At 36.1% G+C, this 17,671-nt stretch overlaps 2 protein-coding genes across 2 annotated transcripts; one reads left to right on the forward strand and one right to left on the reverse strand.

Moving 5' to 3' along the window:
* Nucleotides 1–1,830: 1,830 nt before the first annotated feature.
* Nucleotides 1,831–13,744, forward strand: LOC127259426 (nuclear pore complex protein NUP214). Its single transcript, XM_051286759.1, has 17 exons — nucleotides 1,831–2,270; nucleotides 2,357–2,565; nucleotides 3,072–3,240; nucleotides 3,548–3,694; nucleotides 4,156–4,292; nucleotides 4,405–4,517; nucleotides 5,518–5,654; nucleotides 6,080–6,242; nucleotides 6,345–7,755; nucleotides 7,989–8,141; nucleotides 8,646–8,703; nucleotides 9,445–9,578; nucleotides 9,692–9,816; nucleotides 9,943–10,288; nucleotides 11,124–11,322; nucleotides 11,400–13,178; nucleotides 13,359–13,744. The coding sequence occupies exons 1-17, from the start codon at nucleotides 2,054–2,056 to the stop codon at nucleotides 13,490–13,492; spliced, it is 5,631 nt and encodes a 1,876-aa protein (XP_051142716.1). The 5' UTR covers nucleotides 1,831–2,053; the 3' UTR covers nucleotides 13,493–13,744.
* A 367-nt stretch (nucleotides 13,745–14,111) lies between these two features.
* On the reverse strand, nucleotides 14,112–17,650 carry LOC127260163 (RGS1-HXK1-interacting protein 1). Its single transcript, XM_051287856.1, has 8 exons — nucleotides 17,392–17,650; nucleotides 17,233–17,299; nucleotides 16,902–16,976; nucleotides 15,597–15,649; nucleotides 15,269–15,405; nucleotides 15,122–15,186; nucleotides 14,542–14,600; nucleotides 14,112–14,444 (listed from the first exon to the last, which is right to left on the reverse strand). Exons 1-8 carry the CDS (start codon nucleotides 17,566–17,568, stop codon nucleotides 14,355–14,357), a joined length of 723 nt encoding a protein of 240 aa, XP_051143813.1. The 5' UTR covers nucleotides 17,569–17,650; the 3' UTR covers nucleotides 14,112–14,354.
* Nucleotides 17,651–17,671: the final 21 nt, after the last annotated feature.

Consider the following 17,671-nt stretch of genomic DNA (forward strand, 5'->3'; position numbering starts at 1 on the left):
GAGGATTCTATTTCCAATCCACTATTCATTCAATTTTTTTCTAAAAAAACATTAAATCAAACACTTATTTTTCATTTTTTATATTATACTAAAAATTAATTTTATATTCAAAACATCACATCAATATTTATTTATGTCATATCATACAACTATTCAAATTTAAAATTTTTACCCAGTTCAAAATCCAAACCTCCAAACAAAAACACCCGTTTACTTCACGAGATTGTAATGAATAATATTAATCGATCCATTTTAATTTTATATTTATTTTAATGTATTAGAGTATGAGATAATAATTACTAGTTCAATATAATAATAGTAATTTGTAGAATTATTTATTCAATTTTCGTTCTTCATATTTTTTAATTTTACTTAATAAAATATCTAAATTATATTTAATTTAAAATAATTTGATATAAACACGATAATATTTTTTTATTTAATATTTACTTGAAATGTATTTTTATTTGATTTCTTTAACCTCTTTTAATATAATACTACAATTTATTTAATATTTCTTTGGTTATTTTCTACGAGTTTGATTATTGTATTTGATATTAAAAATATTTTTATATTTGTATAATTTTTTATTTTTATTTTTTACAAATGTCTTTCTATTATATTAGTCCATTCGTCCCACATAATTTGTCTATATTTTATATTTTCTTTCGTCCCACGTAATTTGTCATCTTTTTGTTGGAAATATGATTATCTATTTTAATTAAATTTTTAAATTTATAATTTAATTTTTTTTAATCTTATTTAAACTATTTAATTATATTTTAATCTATAATTATTTTTATTAATATATTTTTAATTATTTACTAATTATACTTGTTTAGATTTCTGTATCTACTTGAATAGACCCATATTACATATAGGACGATCAAGTATTTTTGTATTTTTTTTTTAATTTGTACTATATTTTTTATATAAAGTAAATATTATATTAAAATTAATTCATAAATTTATTAAATAATTATAGGGTTTATAATATTTTTTTATTTAATCACTTAAAATATATACTGAGTACAAACTAATCAATTTAAAGAAATTACATTGAAAACAAAATATTACATTGCACAAATTTTACTTGTAATTTTATAAAATTATACAAAATTTATTTGTGATTTTACAAAATCATACAAAATATCTCATTTTTAAAACAGTATCAAATTACATTCATAATTCATCTTTATTTAATGTTATTTGATTTACATATGAATTTTAAAATACTCATTTCTAAATATCTAAAATTAATTCATTTACATTTACTTAACTTTTAAAAATAAATAAATAAAATCTCTTAAAAATAACAAAATTAGGGTGTGTTCGTTTGTAGAATTTTAACAAAATTTTACTATTCATTCAATTTTTTTCCCCAAAAATATCAAATCAAACACCTATTTTTTATTTTTTATATTATACTAAAAATTAATTTTACATTCAAAACATCACATCAATACCTATTTATATCACATCATACAACTATTCAAATTCAAAATTTTTACTATTCAAATCCCAACTCAAAATCCAAACCCCCAAACAAACACACCCTTAGTATATTTACTATTTTTTAAATTAAATAATAAGAGTAATAAATATATTTATAATTTTAAATGATTAGAAACATAAATTTTTAAAATTAGCCCGCAGGTCAAATAACATTTTATGAAAAAAATTGGCACAATTTTAAAAATATTTATATTTTTTTATGTATGTGTTTTTTTTGCGCAATTAAAAAAAAAAAAAAACCGTTATCTAGGTCTTGATTCGAAGTCGGCAAATGGCGTGGCGTGACATTGAAGCGGACGGACTACACTACAGCGTATATATATGAAAATCAAACAAAGCAGAGTAGCCTTCGCGGTAGGGTACGTTTCCTTCCCTTTCCCTTCGAGCATTCCATACCCGCTCATACTGTATTGACACTCACAGCGAAAGCAAACCAGACCAGTAGAATCACCTACTTCCAGTTCTGTTCGCATTTCAGTACCTCATTTCTCCCACATTCCGCCGGGCGGCCTGGTTTGGGTTTGGTTGAAGCGACTCTATGTCTGACACGGCAGCCGATGGCAGTCCCGCCATAGAATTGGACGACGAAATTGAAGGTAATGAAGTCGGTTCCAGGAATTACCGCTTTGCCAAGATTGGAGAACCCGTCCCTATTAACTCCGACGCCGCACCTCGATTCGACTCCGGATGCCTTCCGTCTCGGCCCCTCGTCGTCTCCGAACGCTTCCGCCTCCTATTCGTCGCTCATCCCCAGGGTAACCGCACTTTCTCCTCCTCTCGTCGAAACTATTCTGTTTTCGATTTTATTGCAAGTTGCGTCATACTGGATTCTTGGGTCTAGGGTTTTATGTCACGAGGACAAAGGACATCATGGCATCTGCAGAGGCGATAAAAGAGAAAGAAGCGGGGAAATCTGTACAGGAGCTGAGTCTTGTAGAAATTTCTTTGGGGAAGATTTCAGTGCTGGCCCTGTCTGCTGATGACTCTGTACTTGCTGCTTGTATGGACAATTGTGTACACTTCTTTGCTGTTAGCGCGTTACTCCATAAGGTATGGCTTGGCTTTTATGGACTAAGAAAGCTCACTAGCTCAGTATGGATTGCTGTAGCCATATACCATTATAGCTTATACTCCAACTCTCAATTTTCATCTACTTCCTCTCACTTTCGAATTTTTGTTATATTCTGGAGCTAGAATTTTAGAATAAGTGATTGGTAAATGAATTACTGGTTGACAGAAACTATGGAGAAGGAGATGTGTGTGCTCTGAGTTGTTTATTCTTTCTTAGCCAGCGCCATTTGCTCACCCTGTGATCTCGCTGCTGTTGTAATAATTTCTGCATATGCTGCATCTTATCTGATCTTGAAACATGGATTTATTCAATTACTATTAAAGCAAGATGATGGGCATGCCCATCATTGTTCCTTCCTCTGGTGTGCTTATATTTAAATATGACTCACCAAAGCCAAGTTGTAGAAGCTAATATTGAAATATTAATTAGGGCAATTAATGGATGCTGGTTAAGACTTGTAATTTATTGTATGGTCATTGAACAGGAGAAGAAACCTTCATATTCAGTCTCCGTTGATGAGCCTGGCCATATCAAGGATTTTTGTTGGTCCAGAAAAGTTGCCAAAGTTTATATTATTCTTGCAGCCAATGGAAAATTATACAATGGATCTGGTCAAGGTCCACCTAGTTATGTGATGGAAGATGTTGATGCTGGTAATCATTATAGTGCTTGTATTTTGTTATTCCAATACTATATTATCCCCGTAACGCTCGAATTTAGTTTTATATACTACAAACTTATTAGTTCTAGGTTTGGGAAAATAGTGTGAAACTATAGCTTGTGCTACCCATCACAAACTATCATCTTTCCATATGGCCAGAATGCTTAGCTTGCTGGATATATAACTAATTCTTTCGACGAAACTATGGATTAGTTGTAATCTGTGTTTGAACTGTGTTTGAATTGTGTTTGAACTGCTTCAATGTTTTCTTGCTCATTTAAGATTATCTGATGGCATAGTTGACTGGAGTGTTAAAGGCAATTTTGTTGCTGTGGCAAGAAAGAACAGACTGAGCATACTGTCATCACAGTTCAAAGAAAAGTTAAGCTTTCTGCTGCAATCTCAGTCTGTCACAGGAGGCTCTGATGGTAACCAAGCTAGAAAAGGTATTGTTCTTTATAACAATTCAGCACCATTAGTATCTTTGTTCTTGTTTCTGGAATAGCTTCCTTGTGCAATTTCTGTTTTCACTGTATTCAGATGCTCTCTCTATAAGTATGATGGTATGAACTTGCAAGTTGCCTCGTGTTGCCCCACAATGTCACAATGGTCTATAAGTTTTGTGCATGGGCATCCTCATTTCTGTATTAGTGCTGCTACTGTATTTTTTAGTAGGCTTCTAATGATGACATCATCACTAGTTGTTCTGATTGTTTTATGGAATATAGATATGGTTCTTAACGAAAAAAACCAAACAATAGACTTTTTTGCGTTGCTACAAAGGCTGGTTTGATTGACAAATTATTTGGTTATTGTTTTCTATGTAAAACTTAAAAACAGTTTTCTTTGTGTGTTTTTTGATCATGCTACCTGATGTTCAATATTTTTTCCTGACCTTAATATTCAGTATCAGTGGATTCTGTCCGATGGGTGCGTTCAGATTGTATAGCTGTTGGGTGCTTTTTAATAAATGAAGATGGGGAGGAGGAACATTACGTGGTCCAAGTCATCACAACCAAGGGAAGGAGAATTACCGACGTCACTGTAATTTTCTTCATTCTTCAGCTATTTTGTGAATAAGTTTGTTTGTTCATCTTTCTTATAATTTTATTGTGCAACCAAGTCATCTTGAGTAACTATCCTTTACGTTGTTCAGGAATCATCAAAGCCAACTGTGTTATCTTTTAGTAATATATTTATGGATCTTTCTCTGGATGCTGTGCCAACCAAATGTGGACCACATCTGTTTCTCAGTTATCTAGGGCCTTGGTATGGATATTTTATTCTACATGGTGTTTACTTTAATTAATGGCTCATCTGTGTTTTTGACAGATTGAATTTATTTAGATGATGGTAACCATGCTAAAATGTTTCGGATCTAACTATATTAAGGAAAGAAATTATTTTTTGTCTAATAATGGTCTCACTTGGCTTTTATCTCTCTTTTGCCTTTTACCTTTTGCATTCCTATGTGTTTTTGCATTAAAATATGTAAATGTAATGGATGTGTTTAGTTGGTGATTTTATTTATTTTATTTTATTTTAATTTGGTTTTAAATTTGAATACTAGCTTGGATGTGATATTTTATTTGAGGAAGTAGTGTATTTTTATAAGGAATCACAAGGGTTTAATAGTGAAAAAACTGAAAATAATGACCAAGTAAACATATCCCATGATTGAGTTTTTTCTAGAATAGATGGGGACACTAGACAACATTAAGTTAGTGTGGAGGAGAAGCAGCCGAGCTCATTCCCTTTGCTTCCTTGGCTAATCTAAACATTATTAGTTTTAACTTTTTATTAGTTTTGGCACTTATTTTCCTTTACATTTCCGTGTTCATATCACCTTACCAAAACTCCCAAGTCTTATCCTCATCTAGCTCATGTCCTTTATTATTGTTGCTACTGATGCGAGATTTATTTGATTTCCCAAAAAGTCTGCTGTATTCTTACTGGTGCTTGTTAACTTTTACCACTATGCGGGAGCGTTTGTTTAGGAAAATCAATTATGTGACAATGACATAACTTACACTGATAATTAGGTTCTTGCTATTTATCCTTTTAGAGATTCTGTTTGCATAAAAAGAATCCAACTGAAGGAACAAATAGAGCAAGTTAGTTAATGTTGCTGCTTAATTTTTTTCCTATCTATTCCCATCTATGACTTGTGATTCCATATACCAGTGCCATGCACGCTGCAGTGCTGTTTTAACACCTATCCCTTTGTCAGACTTAACTTGTTAAAAATATGTATTTCTGTTTGTTGCAGTGGGTTGGCATTTGTTGCTACTAGGAATCTTTCCTGTCATGTTGGATTGTTCCATTGGTCAGTGGACAATGGGGAGAATGAACTTTCAATGGTTGAAATTCTTAATGATGCATGGAATCTCTATATAGATTCACAAGGTACTGAAACTGCTATTCTGATAAAACATCTTATGAGTATTTTCCTCAAGTAATTCAACATCAATTTGTCATTTTTGATATGCTCGTATTATCTCTTCTATTTTGTGCATCTGAAACTGTGCATTGCTGATTTTACTTGAAGCAATTGAGTTTGTTTATTCCAATTAATTATATTGGTACTTAGATTTATTGTGAATCTCCAAATTGTGTAAATAGTATGTGTGAGGGGTGTGTGTGAGTGGAAAATGGAGTTTACAGTTTACATGTTAAACCATCAAAATGACACCTCATGAAGCACAGGGCAATAATCATATCTGATGAAACTCATTTGCAATTTCATCCGGAAAGCTATCTATTAGATGGATCACAATCCTCACTTTCATGTGTGGAAGTTACCAGTTAACTGATGTGATGTTTGATCTCAGATGATGGTGAAGAAAATGTGCTTGTGGGGCTTTCTGTTGACAAAGTTTCCCAAAAGGAGAATGTTACATTCACACTGGGGGATGAAGAAACCGAAGCCTCACCTTGTTGCATAATTATATGTTTGACTATTGATGGAAATATTTCAGTTTTCCACTTTGCTAGGTAGGTTTGTGTGTACCCTTCTATAGTTTTCAGTTATTTAATTTGAGATCATTTGGGATTTGCACCATGTGGAAGCTACTTGTTAAATCTACCTTCCTGTAGTGCTGCAGGTGCTTTAGTGTCATCTAAAGCTTGGACTTCTGATGAGGAAGATGACAATTCTCAGACATCAGCCAAGCCTGAGGTGAACCTCATCTCTTCTGCAGATGATGGGAAAAACAGAGAACCTACCCTGACAGTGACTGAAACTGAAGCTGTAAAGACTGCTGCTGAGGCCTCTGTCCCAAAGAATCTGTCATCATCTTCTCATGTTGATGTCAGATCCCAAGAGCAAATTATTAATCCTCGGACTTTGCCAGTGAGTGAGCCTAAAGAGACTCTAGAAAAGAACAAAGAGAAGGGGCCAGTATCTGAAGCTAAATTTGGCATCGGCTCGTCTCCAGGGCAAGTTGGAGGTGACATATCTCATCTATCAGCAAGCCAGCATCTAATGTTAAGTACGAATATGGAGCCATTAAGTAAAGTGCCCCAAACAAGTTCTGGATCTGCGTTGTCCTCAACCAAGTCAAATGCTAGACTTGATGATTCAAAATCTTCTACTTTGAGGTTTATATCACAACCAAATGTAGTTGATACCTCAACTAAGAGTGCATTGACAGTGACTGAAACTGAAGCTGTAAATACTGCTGCTGAGGCCTCTGTCCCAAAGAATCTGTCGTCATCTTCTCATGTTGATGTCAGATCCCAAGAGCAAATTATTAATCCTCGGACTTTGCCAGTGAGTGAGCCTAAAGAGACTCTAGAAAAGAACAAAGAGAAGGGGCCAGTATCTGAAGCTAAATTTGGCATCGGCTCGTCTCCAGGGCAAGTTGGAGGTGACATATCTCATCTATCAGCAAGCCAGCATCTAATGTTAAGTACGAATATGGAGCCATTAAGTAAAGTGCCCCAAACAAGTTCTGGATCTGCGTTGTCCTCAACCAAGTCAAATGCTAGACTTGATGATTCAAAATCTTCTACTTTGAGGTTTATATCACAACCAAATGTAGTTGATACCTCAACTAAGAGTGCATTGCAATCTGCTGGAGGTGCATCACGACATCCAACAGATCTAAAAGAGAAAGAAAAATCTTTTGTCCCTTTCAGTTCTTATGGACAGACATTGCCTACTGGACTGGGTAGTAGAAACTCAGTTCCGGCATATCCTGTTACACACCCAAATGTAGTTGACGCGTCAAACAAAAATGCATTTCAATCTGCTGGAGGTGCATCGCGACATCCAACAGATCTAAAGGAGAAAGAAACATCTTCCCCTTTCAGTTCTTTTGGACAGACATTGCCTACTGGACAGGGTAATAGAAATCCGGTATATCCTGTTTCATCAGTTCCCATTGGTGGGAGTGCTGCTTCAGGAAAGCCTTCAGTGCCTGAACACAGAAAGGGATTCAATGTTCCTTCCTCGTCTATGGGGCAGCCATCCTTTTCTCGAACTACATCGAAACAGTTTGGAAATGTAAACATAATACTTACTAAAGTGATTCATTCTGTTCTATACATTCTGTCTAAATTTCAATTTGATCTCCATGAACTTACTATAATAAACTCATTGTCCCTTTCTGGGGTTTGAAAGCAATGTGGAGCTGAATGTGCCTTATAAAGTTTTTTGGGCCTTTTATTTGTTTTCTTTTAGATCTGCAATTTATTTAGATCGCATAGTGTCTGTTTCTAAATGCTCTGCATCTTCAGGTCGAAGAAATGGCCAAAAATCTGGATAGTCTTCTAGAAGGTATTGAAGAAAAGGGAGGCTTCAGAGATGCATCCATCACTTCTCAAATTGAGCGACTAGCAGCATTGGAGGAGGACATATGGGCTTTTTCCAACAAATGCAGAGTTTGGAGGGTTTGTTCTTCTTCCATATATCTTTTCCTTATGCAGGCTAACGATTCGCAATGTTTCCCCTATGTCATAAATTTTCCATCCTTTTTATATATGGTGTGTTATTCAATTGATAAATTTTCCAGAAGGAGCAGATTTCTAGGGTTGATGATGGTTTTATATTGTTGGTGAAAAGTTGTTCATTTGTTCGTTATGGATTTCTGAAGATATAGTATTAGAGAAGGGGTCATGTCCAGTGCTTAATAAACACTTGCAAGCAAGTAATTGCTTGACCAAAGTCAAAATAATGTGCATGGCCAACTGAATTGCCGTAGTTGGAAATTCTGAATTCCAGATTCATCATTAATCTCCATGTGATCTGAAGTTCAAATTTAACAACCTGTTACAAAAAACCTCCGGCTTTTTCAGAGTTAGACTGGAGCAATGATGCTCATTGCTCAGCGTTAGTTTGTTTGCATCATATTACTAAATTGTCTAATTTTTTTGTTGATTTTCTCGACTATGCAGGGGTTAATGGATAAACAACTAAGGGAAGTCCAACTTCTTTTTGATAAGATGATACAAGGTTTTCTCCATATTTCAGTGCTTACATTTGTTTTTTAGTTATTTTATGTGGTACGATTATGCAATTATAGTAGTTGGATACATTTTTTTTTTTTGTAGTTATGTTAGAGACTATTCATATTGTTTTTGTTTTGGTTCCACTTAATGTGAAAACCACTTGGCTGGAAAGGGTATGATAACCATAAAAGTGTCAGGCTTGCTACTTTGTTTCTGCTGGAGCTAACTTTCTCTGCTTGTCCATTGCCATAATTGTTGTTTTTAAGTGGAGGAGTCCATTAATGTTTGGCTTCTCTAATAGGGGACTTGATTGAGACGTTTTATTTTCTGGAAAAGTTATGCAATAATAAATAACAGGGCTGGCGTTTTATTTGAACTAACTGTATGAAGATGTTTATGGCATCCTAATGGCCCAGATGATTGATAATATAACTGATTTCATGTGATCTTGTCTTGGTGTCACGTAATTCGCCTAATCTTTATCTTTATAGTTGTGGAAATCTGGCTGATTGAATTACAAGTCAGCATTTTGTCTATTAATATGACCCTGGAATTTGATTTATATATTCTCTTCCAGTAAAGGTTGTATGTTGCTAAATTGGCTTATCATTTCATGGGTTTATCTTCAGGTTGCAGAAAGAACTGTTAAACTGCTTTTTATCACATGAGTCTTTGACATAACTTATCCAGTGCTATACCTTGTAATTTTCTCAATCATTAATTAAAATAGCATCTGCTATTTCAGTTTCTGTCAGGAAAGTATATGTGGAAGCAATCTTCAAGCAAGCTAAGGATAGCAGATATTGGGAACTTTGGAATCGTCAAAAGTTGAGCTCTGAATTGGAATTGAAGCAAAGGCGTATATTACAGCTGAACCAGGTGCACATTATAGTTGATATTAGTCGACCTTTAAAATCTTTTTGCTCTAATTTCTGTAATCCTGAACCAAGTACTATCATTTTGCCCTTTTAACTCAACATGCGAACATATAGGAGCTGACCAATAAGTTGATTGAATTGGAGAGGCATTTCAATTCTTTGGAGTTCAACAAATTTGGTGAAAATGGAGGAATGCGGAATGATAGGAGGGTTTTGCAGAATTCTCAGGGGCCATCTAGGTATTTTGTATAATTTTTTGGAGGTTCAGTTTTTTTATTTCTATTGATTTTCCAGAATAAAAGACTTTGGATGTGACTAGGAAGAGCCTTCTATTATCATCCGAGGTGAAAGTTTTCTTGTTGCAGGAAAATTCAGTCCTTGCAGAGTCTACATAAGACAATTCAGGCACAATTAACAGCTGCTGAGCAGCTTTCCGGATGTCTCTCAGATCAGATGTCTGCTTTGAGTATTGAATCTTCCGGAAAAGAAGACTTGAAAAAGCAGCTCTTTGAATGCATTGGCCTCTCTTATGGTGGAGAGACCCCAAGATCTCTAGCAAGAGTTAGAACATTTGAAACACCTTCAAAAATAGAACATTCTGCTGCTTCGGGCACTTTTTCTTCCAAAGAAAAATCTCAGAGAAACCATGCTACGTTTGTTAAGAATGATGAACCAGAAACTGCCAGGCGGCGCAGAGAATCTCTGGATCATGTAAAAGTTTCTGCATACTGAATTTTGGCTTTTTTTCTTGTTGAGTTACCCATCTTTATGTTCTACTTATGTTTTCTTGATTTTGATGTCATACCTATTTTCTTGGTCTGTAGATGATTATTTGTGGTAACTTACATTATATTAGTAATATTTGCATTTGTATATGTACATGTGTTCTTGAATTAGGTCGCTTGAATTGATGTCATTAGCGTTTACTTGGTAGCTAGAAAGTTGTGCTAGAAAAATATTCTTCCTCACCTTCATGCCTAGTATTTTGGCACGTAAATAAGTTGGGAGGAATATTGGGAATGAGGGAATGTATACTTCTTAGGGTTGATTTGCGACTGTTCTGGTAGATTGTACTTATTGCCTAGGTGGCATCTATGTGTTTTAGTAATAATTGGTTAGATGGTGCTGTATATAATGGTAGCTCGAAAAAGAAAATCAAATGAGTGCTTTTGACCCCTATAAAACAAAATTCCTGTGGATTTGAAAGTTTACATAGTGTTTGTCCGGCATCCTACCTCAGGAAATGATATGCCTGTACCATGTGTGTTGGCATGCCCCTTAAATCTAGATGTTCAATTCTCCACAGTTTGATTGTATTGGCTTCTCATTTCATCTTAAACACAAAGAATGGTAGGAATGTTAATGTTAGCTTAGTTAGAAGAATGTATTTTATCTGGAACAACAGTACTAATAATGGGTGATGAACAAGATGGATTTCCTAAAAGTTTGTTTATCAAGTATGCATGTTTACACATTTCTCCTTTCCATTTGAAAATGTTGTTACACAGAAATTATTTACATTGTTCTACTCTCCACTATTATGCAGAGTTGGGCTAGCTTTGATCCGCCGAAAACTACTGTAAAGAGAATACTAAAAGGCAGCTCTGAGAAGGGGAGTGCAAGCCAGTCATTTTCAAACATTTCTAAACCTCATTTCTCATCTCAGGCACAGAATGTATCAGAAGTTGCTCAATCAGCATTTGTAAATATCTCCGGAGCCTCTGGGAACAGTAACAAAACCAAAGGTAAAATTTATCTGGAGTAATTCATGCAACTTTTGTTTTGATCAAAATATATTCTAAGAAGCAAGTATACTTCTCAGGCACTACTGAAATGTCATCAGAACCGCCTGGCAAAAACTCAGCAACATCTCAAAAGACAGCTGGTCTTATAGGTCCTGGACTTCAAGTGACATCTTCGAAGCTCCAAACATCCATGTTGGAGACAAGGATCACTGGAAATCGAGAATTGGGAGGAGCTCTCAAGCTATTTGATGAAAAGCCAAAAAGCAGTCTAGCTTTTCCTGGAAAGACAGATTTTTTTGCTGGAAGTCCGTCTACAGTTGTCCAGAAATCTGATTCAAGCTTCAATGCATCACCATCTATCTCCAAACAGTTGACTGAAAATCTGATGAATCCACCTTCTGGTTCTACTGAGAATGTTGATCGATCGAAATTTGGAGCCTGGGATCAGAAAAATTCTTTGGTAGCATCTGAAGCCCCTGCATTTGGATCTAAAAGTCCTATCACTTCTGCATCTGCTTCTAGTTCTGGCTTCAATGTATTCGAGAAAGGTTCATTCACTGGAACTGCAGAAAAGGCTAGTAGTAAGTCTAATGATGGTTTAACAGCTTCTACCTCATTGCAGTCAGTGATCAGCCCAACATTGGTTTCAAGTAGCAATATTCCATCAGTTTCGTCTTCTGTGTCAAAGCCAAGCTCATCAACACTCTTCCCTGCGACTCCTAGCCCTGGAGCCAGTGTGAATCCAAGGCAAGCTGCATCACAGCCTTTGGGATCAGTTCCATCTGCCTTAAGTTTTCCTTTTCCATCACCTTTCTCAACTCATCCAAGCAGCCCTCCATCCGCATCACTTTCTTCTGGTGTAAACAAATCAGAGTCTGCGACTTCAGTGACAAAGCCTCCTGTTGGGATGAGTGGTGCAAAAACAGATGATGCTTCCCATAAAGTGACTCAGGTTGTCAATATGTCATTAAAACCTGGACAGGATGCTAATATACAGGCTCCAACATCACAGCCTGGGGAGTCAGCTTCTCAATCCAGTTTGAAACTCGGACTTCCTGTGCCATCATCTACACCTGCTGCGGTATTAGATCTAAATTCTGTAAGTTCTACTGTTGTAAGCAGCTCTTCAAAGAGTTCACCTGTGGTAACACCTGATACCAAGTTAGAACTGCCTCAAACAACTGAACCTCTTCCACAAATTTCTCAACCAACTGAAGGAGTTGTCGGCAGTATGAAAAACGCCATCACAGATGTTTCTAATGAGGAAGAAATGGATGAGGAAGCCCCTGAATCTCAACAAGCAACTGAATTTTCAATTGGGAGCCTTGATGGTTTTGGACTTGGCACAACCCTAAATCCATCTGTGCCAAAATCAAATCCATTTGGTGTAGGAATTCTCAAACAAGATTCATCTATTGTTACCCCTCCGTTGATGCCATCCTCCAGTGGTGGGCTGTTTCGACCTGCTTCTTTTAACATTCAATCTCCGCAGCCTCCAAACCCTTCAAACTCGCCTGTCAGTTTCTCTGGTGGTTTTGGTTCCGGAAACTCTGGTCAAGTTTCAGCAGCGGCTGGATTTGGCCAGCCAGCGCATGTAGGAGCAGGCCAACAAGCTCTAGGTTCGCTTCTTGGTTCTTTTGGACAATCTAGGCAGTTTGGGTCTGCCCTACCAGGAAGCAATGTTGCCTCTGCAAGTAGCTTTGGAAGTGGTTTCGCAGGCTCTTCTGGTAGTGCTTTTGGAGGTGGATTTACTTCAGCTCCTTCAGTGGGTGGATTTGCAAGTCTGGCATCAGGAGCTGGTGGATTTGCAGCGGCAGCAGGTGGTGGTGGTGGTGGTGGTTTTGCAGCTGCTTCGGGTAAATATGCTATAAATATAAATTGCTAGCTAACCATCTAATGCAAAGAATTTATCCTTTTAGTTAGTTATATAACTGTGCATATATATCACTTCAGTGTTGGTCATAACAGACGATGACTCATTTTTGTATAGCTAACGATATTTCTTGCTTGCTGATTTTGTCGTGCAAAACTTGAAGGTGGTGGTGGATTTGGAGCTTTTGGTACCCAGCAGCCGAGTGGTGGTGGTGGGTTTGCCGCTTTCGGAGGAGGCAATGGTGGTACAGGAATTGCGAAACCTTCATCCAGTCTTTTTACACAGATGAGGAAATAAACATATTTGCTAGTCAGTGCAAAGCCTGAGCTGAGGTAACAATTTGACCTCCGAGCAGAATAGGACATTTGTTTTATTTTTGGTGTTAAGAATATTTCAGAAATGTATGGATGAATGTATTTCGTTATAATGGAGAACAATATTATTAGGGTTCTTAACTTAGGGGTGAGCCTACTTTGTTTGTAAACACTGCTGAATTGATTCATATATTTCACTAATGGTGCAAAGAATATATTATTATTGTTACTATTTTGATCGGAAAGAATATATATACTTCCTCCGTCCAATTTTTATTATCCTAAAGTATACTAGCACGGTTGTTTAGGTGATTGTCTTTTGTTATGAATCGATAAATTTATCCTTAATTGTATGATAGAGATTAAAAATAATAAATAAATGAAGGGTAAAAATATAAAATTTGTATTTAAAAAAAAAAAAAGTAATCTGAGGCGTCGAAGGTTTGTTTTTCATTTCTAGGGAAAGAATATACTTCTTCGTCCCATTGTCATTTTTCATTTCAGTCTGCTGACATAATAAATATTCTTCTATACAAAAAATAAGAAGTAACCCTTCTACGAAAGAGAGAAAGTATTATTAAGGTTAAAAGTTAGGCCATGGAAATAAAACACATTCAACTGCCAATTTGTTTGTTTTTCACTTATTATTATTGGTACTGGGAGATTCTTCACTACTACATTCATGATGACTAGCAAACTCATCAATCTGCTCACAAACCATATTCAATCCCAACTCACAGTTGGAGTGTGATGCACATGGAAACTTCGAAAATTTCTCACAATACCAGTTATAAATATTGTATGGTCAGTTTCCCCAAATTAACAGAGAAATGGGGTCAAAATTATCACACTGGAACACCTAATTCAGAGATCTTCAAGATTCTTTTATTCATGGCCAATCTCTGTTGCCGCAGATGTGATGCCAATGATGCAACCTGCCATAGCAGATGTCGAAAAGAAATTTTTTAAATTTCAAGTGAAATGGAAAAAGGAAAACATGTAGTCAGTTTTGTTAAGATTGATGAGATTTACATCTGCTCGTAGCTTCAAAGCTTCCCTGCCAGGAATTTCTCGCAGCAGATCCATTAAATCTAAGGGAAATCTCAGACAATAAAAATGCATGAACACAAACATTACAGGGTGGGAAGTTGAGGAACATAAGAAAAGTCTAAAATATGCCATCATAAAGGAGATGTGCGTGATCTAGATGCCCCAAACACTTAATTCGAGGCATTTTTGACAAAGTATGGGAAAAAAAAATTATATGCGGAACTTTTTTTAATCTAGCAACAGGAAAGAAGGTAGTGTGTATGCTGCAATATAAACAGAATGGATGGTCACTTGCACATTAGCTTCACTATCCTTAGTAGCTTTTATCATTCATTACTTTTAATGCTCAAACATGTTGATAACAATTGAATTTACTCAAGAAAAGAGAAGGGTAGAGTCACTCAAACATTCGCTTACTCAGAAGCAATGTGGTTTTCGATTCTCCTTAAGCTAGTTTTCGGTTTTTATAGGCCTTAATATTTATATCGTATTCAAAATGTTTAAATAAGTAACACAGAAATTAAACTAGAACGATACATGAAGTAAAAAGTTGAAAACATACCAGCAGCTTGTACTTCAGCCTTATAAGCTGATCTAGCGAGGTTTTGGATCTGACTTCCAGCATCCCTGCATAAATATTCAAACATTAAGTCCATAGTACAACAGCTTATTCCATACACAAATCAAATAAACACAAATAATCTTCTACATGAGGTCATAATGGCCACGCTTCATGTCTTTTTCTGCTAGTGCTGATCTTTCAAGAAGTTTATTGCTTTCCTTCTTCATTATATCAACAGACAAGGCCAACTCTTTGACATTCTTCTCCGATTTAATGAATTGTGCCTGAAAACAACATTGGAGATTAACGGTGATGAATACCAATCAACATATTTTTATGCACAAACTGCCCATACGCATAAAAGAGAGTGAAGCCGGCAGAACATATCAGACAGTATGAATGCAGTGATTACTCAGGTCCAAACTCCCCATATATATTCATGTGAAGATATAGACGGTAGAGATATTAGTGCTACCTCTTCACTCTGAAGCCGGCCAAATGTATGCCGAAATAAAAATCTTCTTGGCCCTACAAATACAAACAAAATATTCATGAGCTTAAAACAAGAAATAGAGCACATGGCACTCACATGAGCTAGAGAAATTTCTCCCACTAATGGGCTAACCCTAGGTTCATTCCAAATTCATGAATAGATTAATTCACTTAGAAACCCAGTTGAGCTCATCGAAGACAGATCAAATATTAACATCTTCCATAACATGCACTATTCATGGATTTGTTTGGTTGTCTTGGTGAATAGTATTATACACACAAATTAGGACGTGATTATTTGGTGAGGCGGTTAGCCAAAGCAACTAGAAAATGGCATTATTTTATGTAATATAAAAACATGAAGTCACACATTCAATTACTAACGAAAAATTGTTCTACATGCAAGAATTGATTTTTTTTTTTTTTTTGAGTGATTTAAAAAATCTTCAGTTTTTAGGTGAGGTATTTTATTTCTCATTCCATGGCTCTTATGGTTCTCCCAAGGTCATTTTGCTATTGATCATTCAGTAAGCTCTGGACATTATTCAACAACAAGGATCTAAACCACTTATTCTACAAGATCATTACATATGAAATTGGCACAACATAAATGGTTGAACACCAAGAGAAGTGTCCTCATGTCAGGGATTAAGATGTTATGGAGTGACCCAAAGACAACACAAAACTGAAATCAATAGCATTCTGCCCTTTTTCTATTTTGGCTATAAAGAAACTTCCATTGTTGTAAAAGGAGACCAGTCAGTATCTTCTTCATTTTTTCCAATCTATGTTAAGAAAACCACCTCCTCCAAAAACATAAATAAGTTGGGTGAGGTCACTATTCCTCAATAAACAGATGTGACATTCTGGATTGTGTATAGCATTGAAACAAAAGGGGAATATTATTTTAAATGCAGCATTAGCAAGGTTTTTTTTCCCTTGGCTTTTATTTTTTTTCATAAGAAAACTTAATCTGACATCTCCTTAATGACATTATAGAATGGCAGACAAATTTTGGAAAATGGCCATAGCTGCATACCACAAGCCCCAACAAGTCATCTTACAATAATAAACTTTTGTTGCAGTGCCTAAAGGGTAGAGTCATGGTTGAATTAAGCGACTGGTATTGGATAATGGATGGTTACACAGTATCTAATCCTATGAGGAAGCAAGTGCAGAATAATGAAATACAGTTTGTACAAGGCACTATTAATCGGGATTTTATTTAAACCTAATTGGTTTACAATTGTGAAATGAAGGAGGCTCGGGAATGAGATATGAAGCATACCACGCATAAGAAGTAGTGCAGAAGCAGCAACTCCACACGCTAGAGCTGGATGCTCTGCTAAATTCGTCAACTCATCTGCATATACAGTAGACAAGCGGTAAACAAAATTAAGGCGCCGTAAAGAAAACACATAAAGAAAGAATGTGCAGAAGACACAAAAAGTAGCTATGAAAAAATTGTGAAATTAGGGATTAAGGAGCGTATTCCTCCATGTATTCTCTGGTTCAAAAAAAAAATGCTCGCAAGCATTGGATAACAACAACGGCAACAAAGGAAATAAGAAATTTATACGGAACAGATGTTGGAGAAGGCGGAGGTAGGAGACAGGAACCTTTAACTCTGTGGACGAAAGCCTCCTCGTAATTACTGTATCGAGCTCTGATCTCGGGAGCGAGATCCTGAAAAACGCAGGCGCGAGAAATAGCTTTCGTTGGAGGACAGGAATAGAAGTGAGATTCGAGGAGGAATAACAAAGGATGGAAAGGGGTACCTGAAGGGAGCGGAAATGGTTGGAGGAGGATTGTTGGAGTGAGCGCGCAGCTCCAATGGCAGAATCGGCGGACTCTTGGACGCTGCGGGGAAGATCTTCCGATAGGTAAGATCGCCAGGACGGCGGCGGCGGTGCAGAGTCGGTTACCGGAGCAGTCGGGTCTCCTTCTTCTCCCATTCCAGTTGGTCTTCTTCTTCTTCTCCCTCTCAATGACGTAGTCACACGCACTAGCTGTTCGCTGGATCGATATGCAGTAGCATCCCAATTGTTTTAAACCGCA

The sequence above is a fragment of the Andrographis paniculata genome, unplaced genomic scaffold (genome assembly GCF_009805555.1).
Source record: "Andrographis paniculata isolate CXL003 unplaced genomic scaffold, ASM980555v1 Contig60END, whole genome shotgun sequence".
In the NCBI taxonomy this organism is placed as follows: domain Eukaryota; kingdom Viridiplantae; phylum Streptophyta; class Magnoliopsida; order Lamiales; family Acanthaceae; genus Andrographis; species Andrographis paniculata.

What these genes read in the sequence shown, in the direction of transcription:
- LOC127260163 (XM_051287856.1), bottom strand. Translation starts at nt 17,568, where the DNA reads ATGGGAGAAGAAGGAGACCCGACTGCTCCGGTAACCGACTCTGCACCG. An exon ending in TTTCGTCCACAGAGTTAAAG is followed by an intron (nt 16,977 to 17,232) that starts GTTCCTGTCTCC and finishes CTGTATATGCAG; the next exon opens with ATGAGTTGACGAATTTAGCA. An exon ending in GCCGGCTTCAGAGTGAAGAG is followed by an intron (nt 15,406 to 15,596) that starts GTAGCACTAATA and finishes TGTTGTTTTCAG; the next exon opens with GCACAATTCATTAAATCGGA.
- LOC127259426 (XM_051286759.1), top strand. Translation starts at nt 2,054, where the DNA reads ATGTCTGACACGGCAGCCGATGGCAGTCCCGCCATAGAATTGGACGAC. An exon ending in CATCGAAACAGTTTGGAAAT is followed by an intron (nt 7,756 to 7,988) that starts GTAAACATAATA and finishes CTGCATCTTCAG; the next exon opens with GTCGAAGAAATGGCCAAAAA. An exon ending in GAACAGTAACAAAACCAAAG is followed by an intron (nt 11,323 to 11,399) that starts GTAAAATTTATC and finishes TATACTTCTCAG; the next exon opens with GCACTACTGAAATGTCATCA.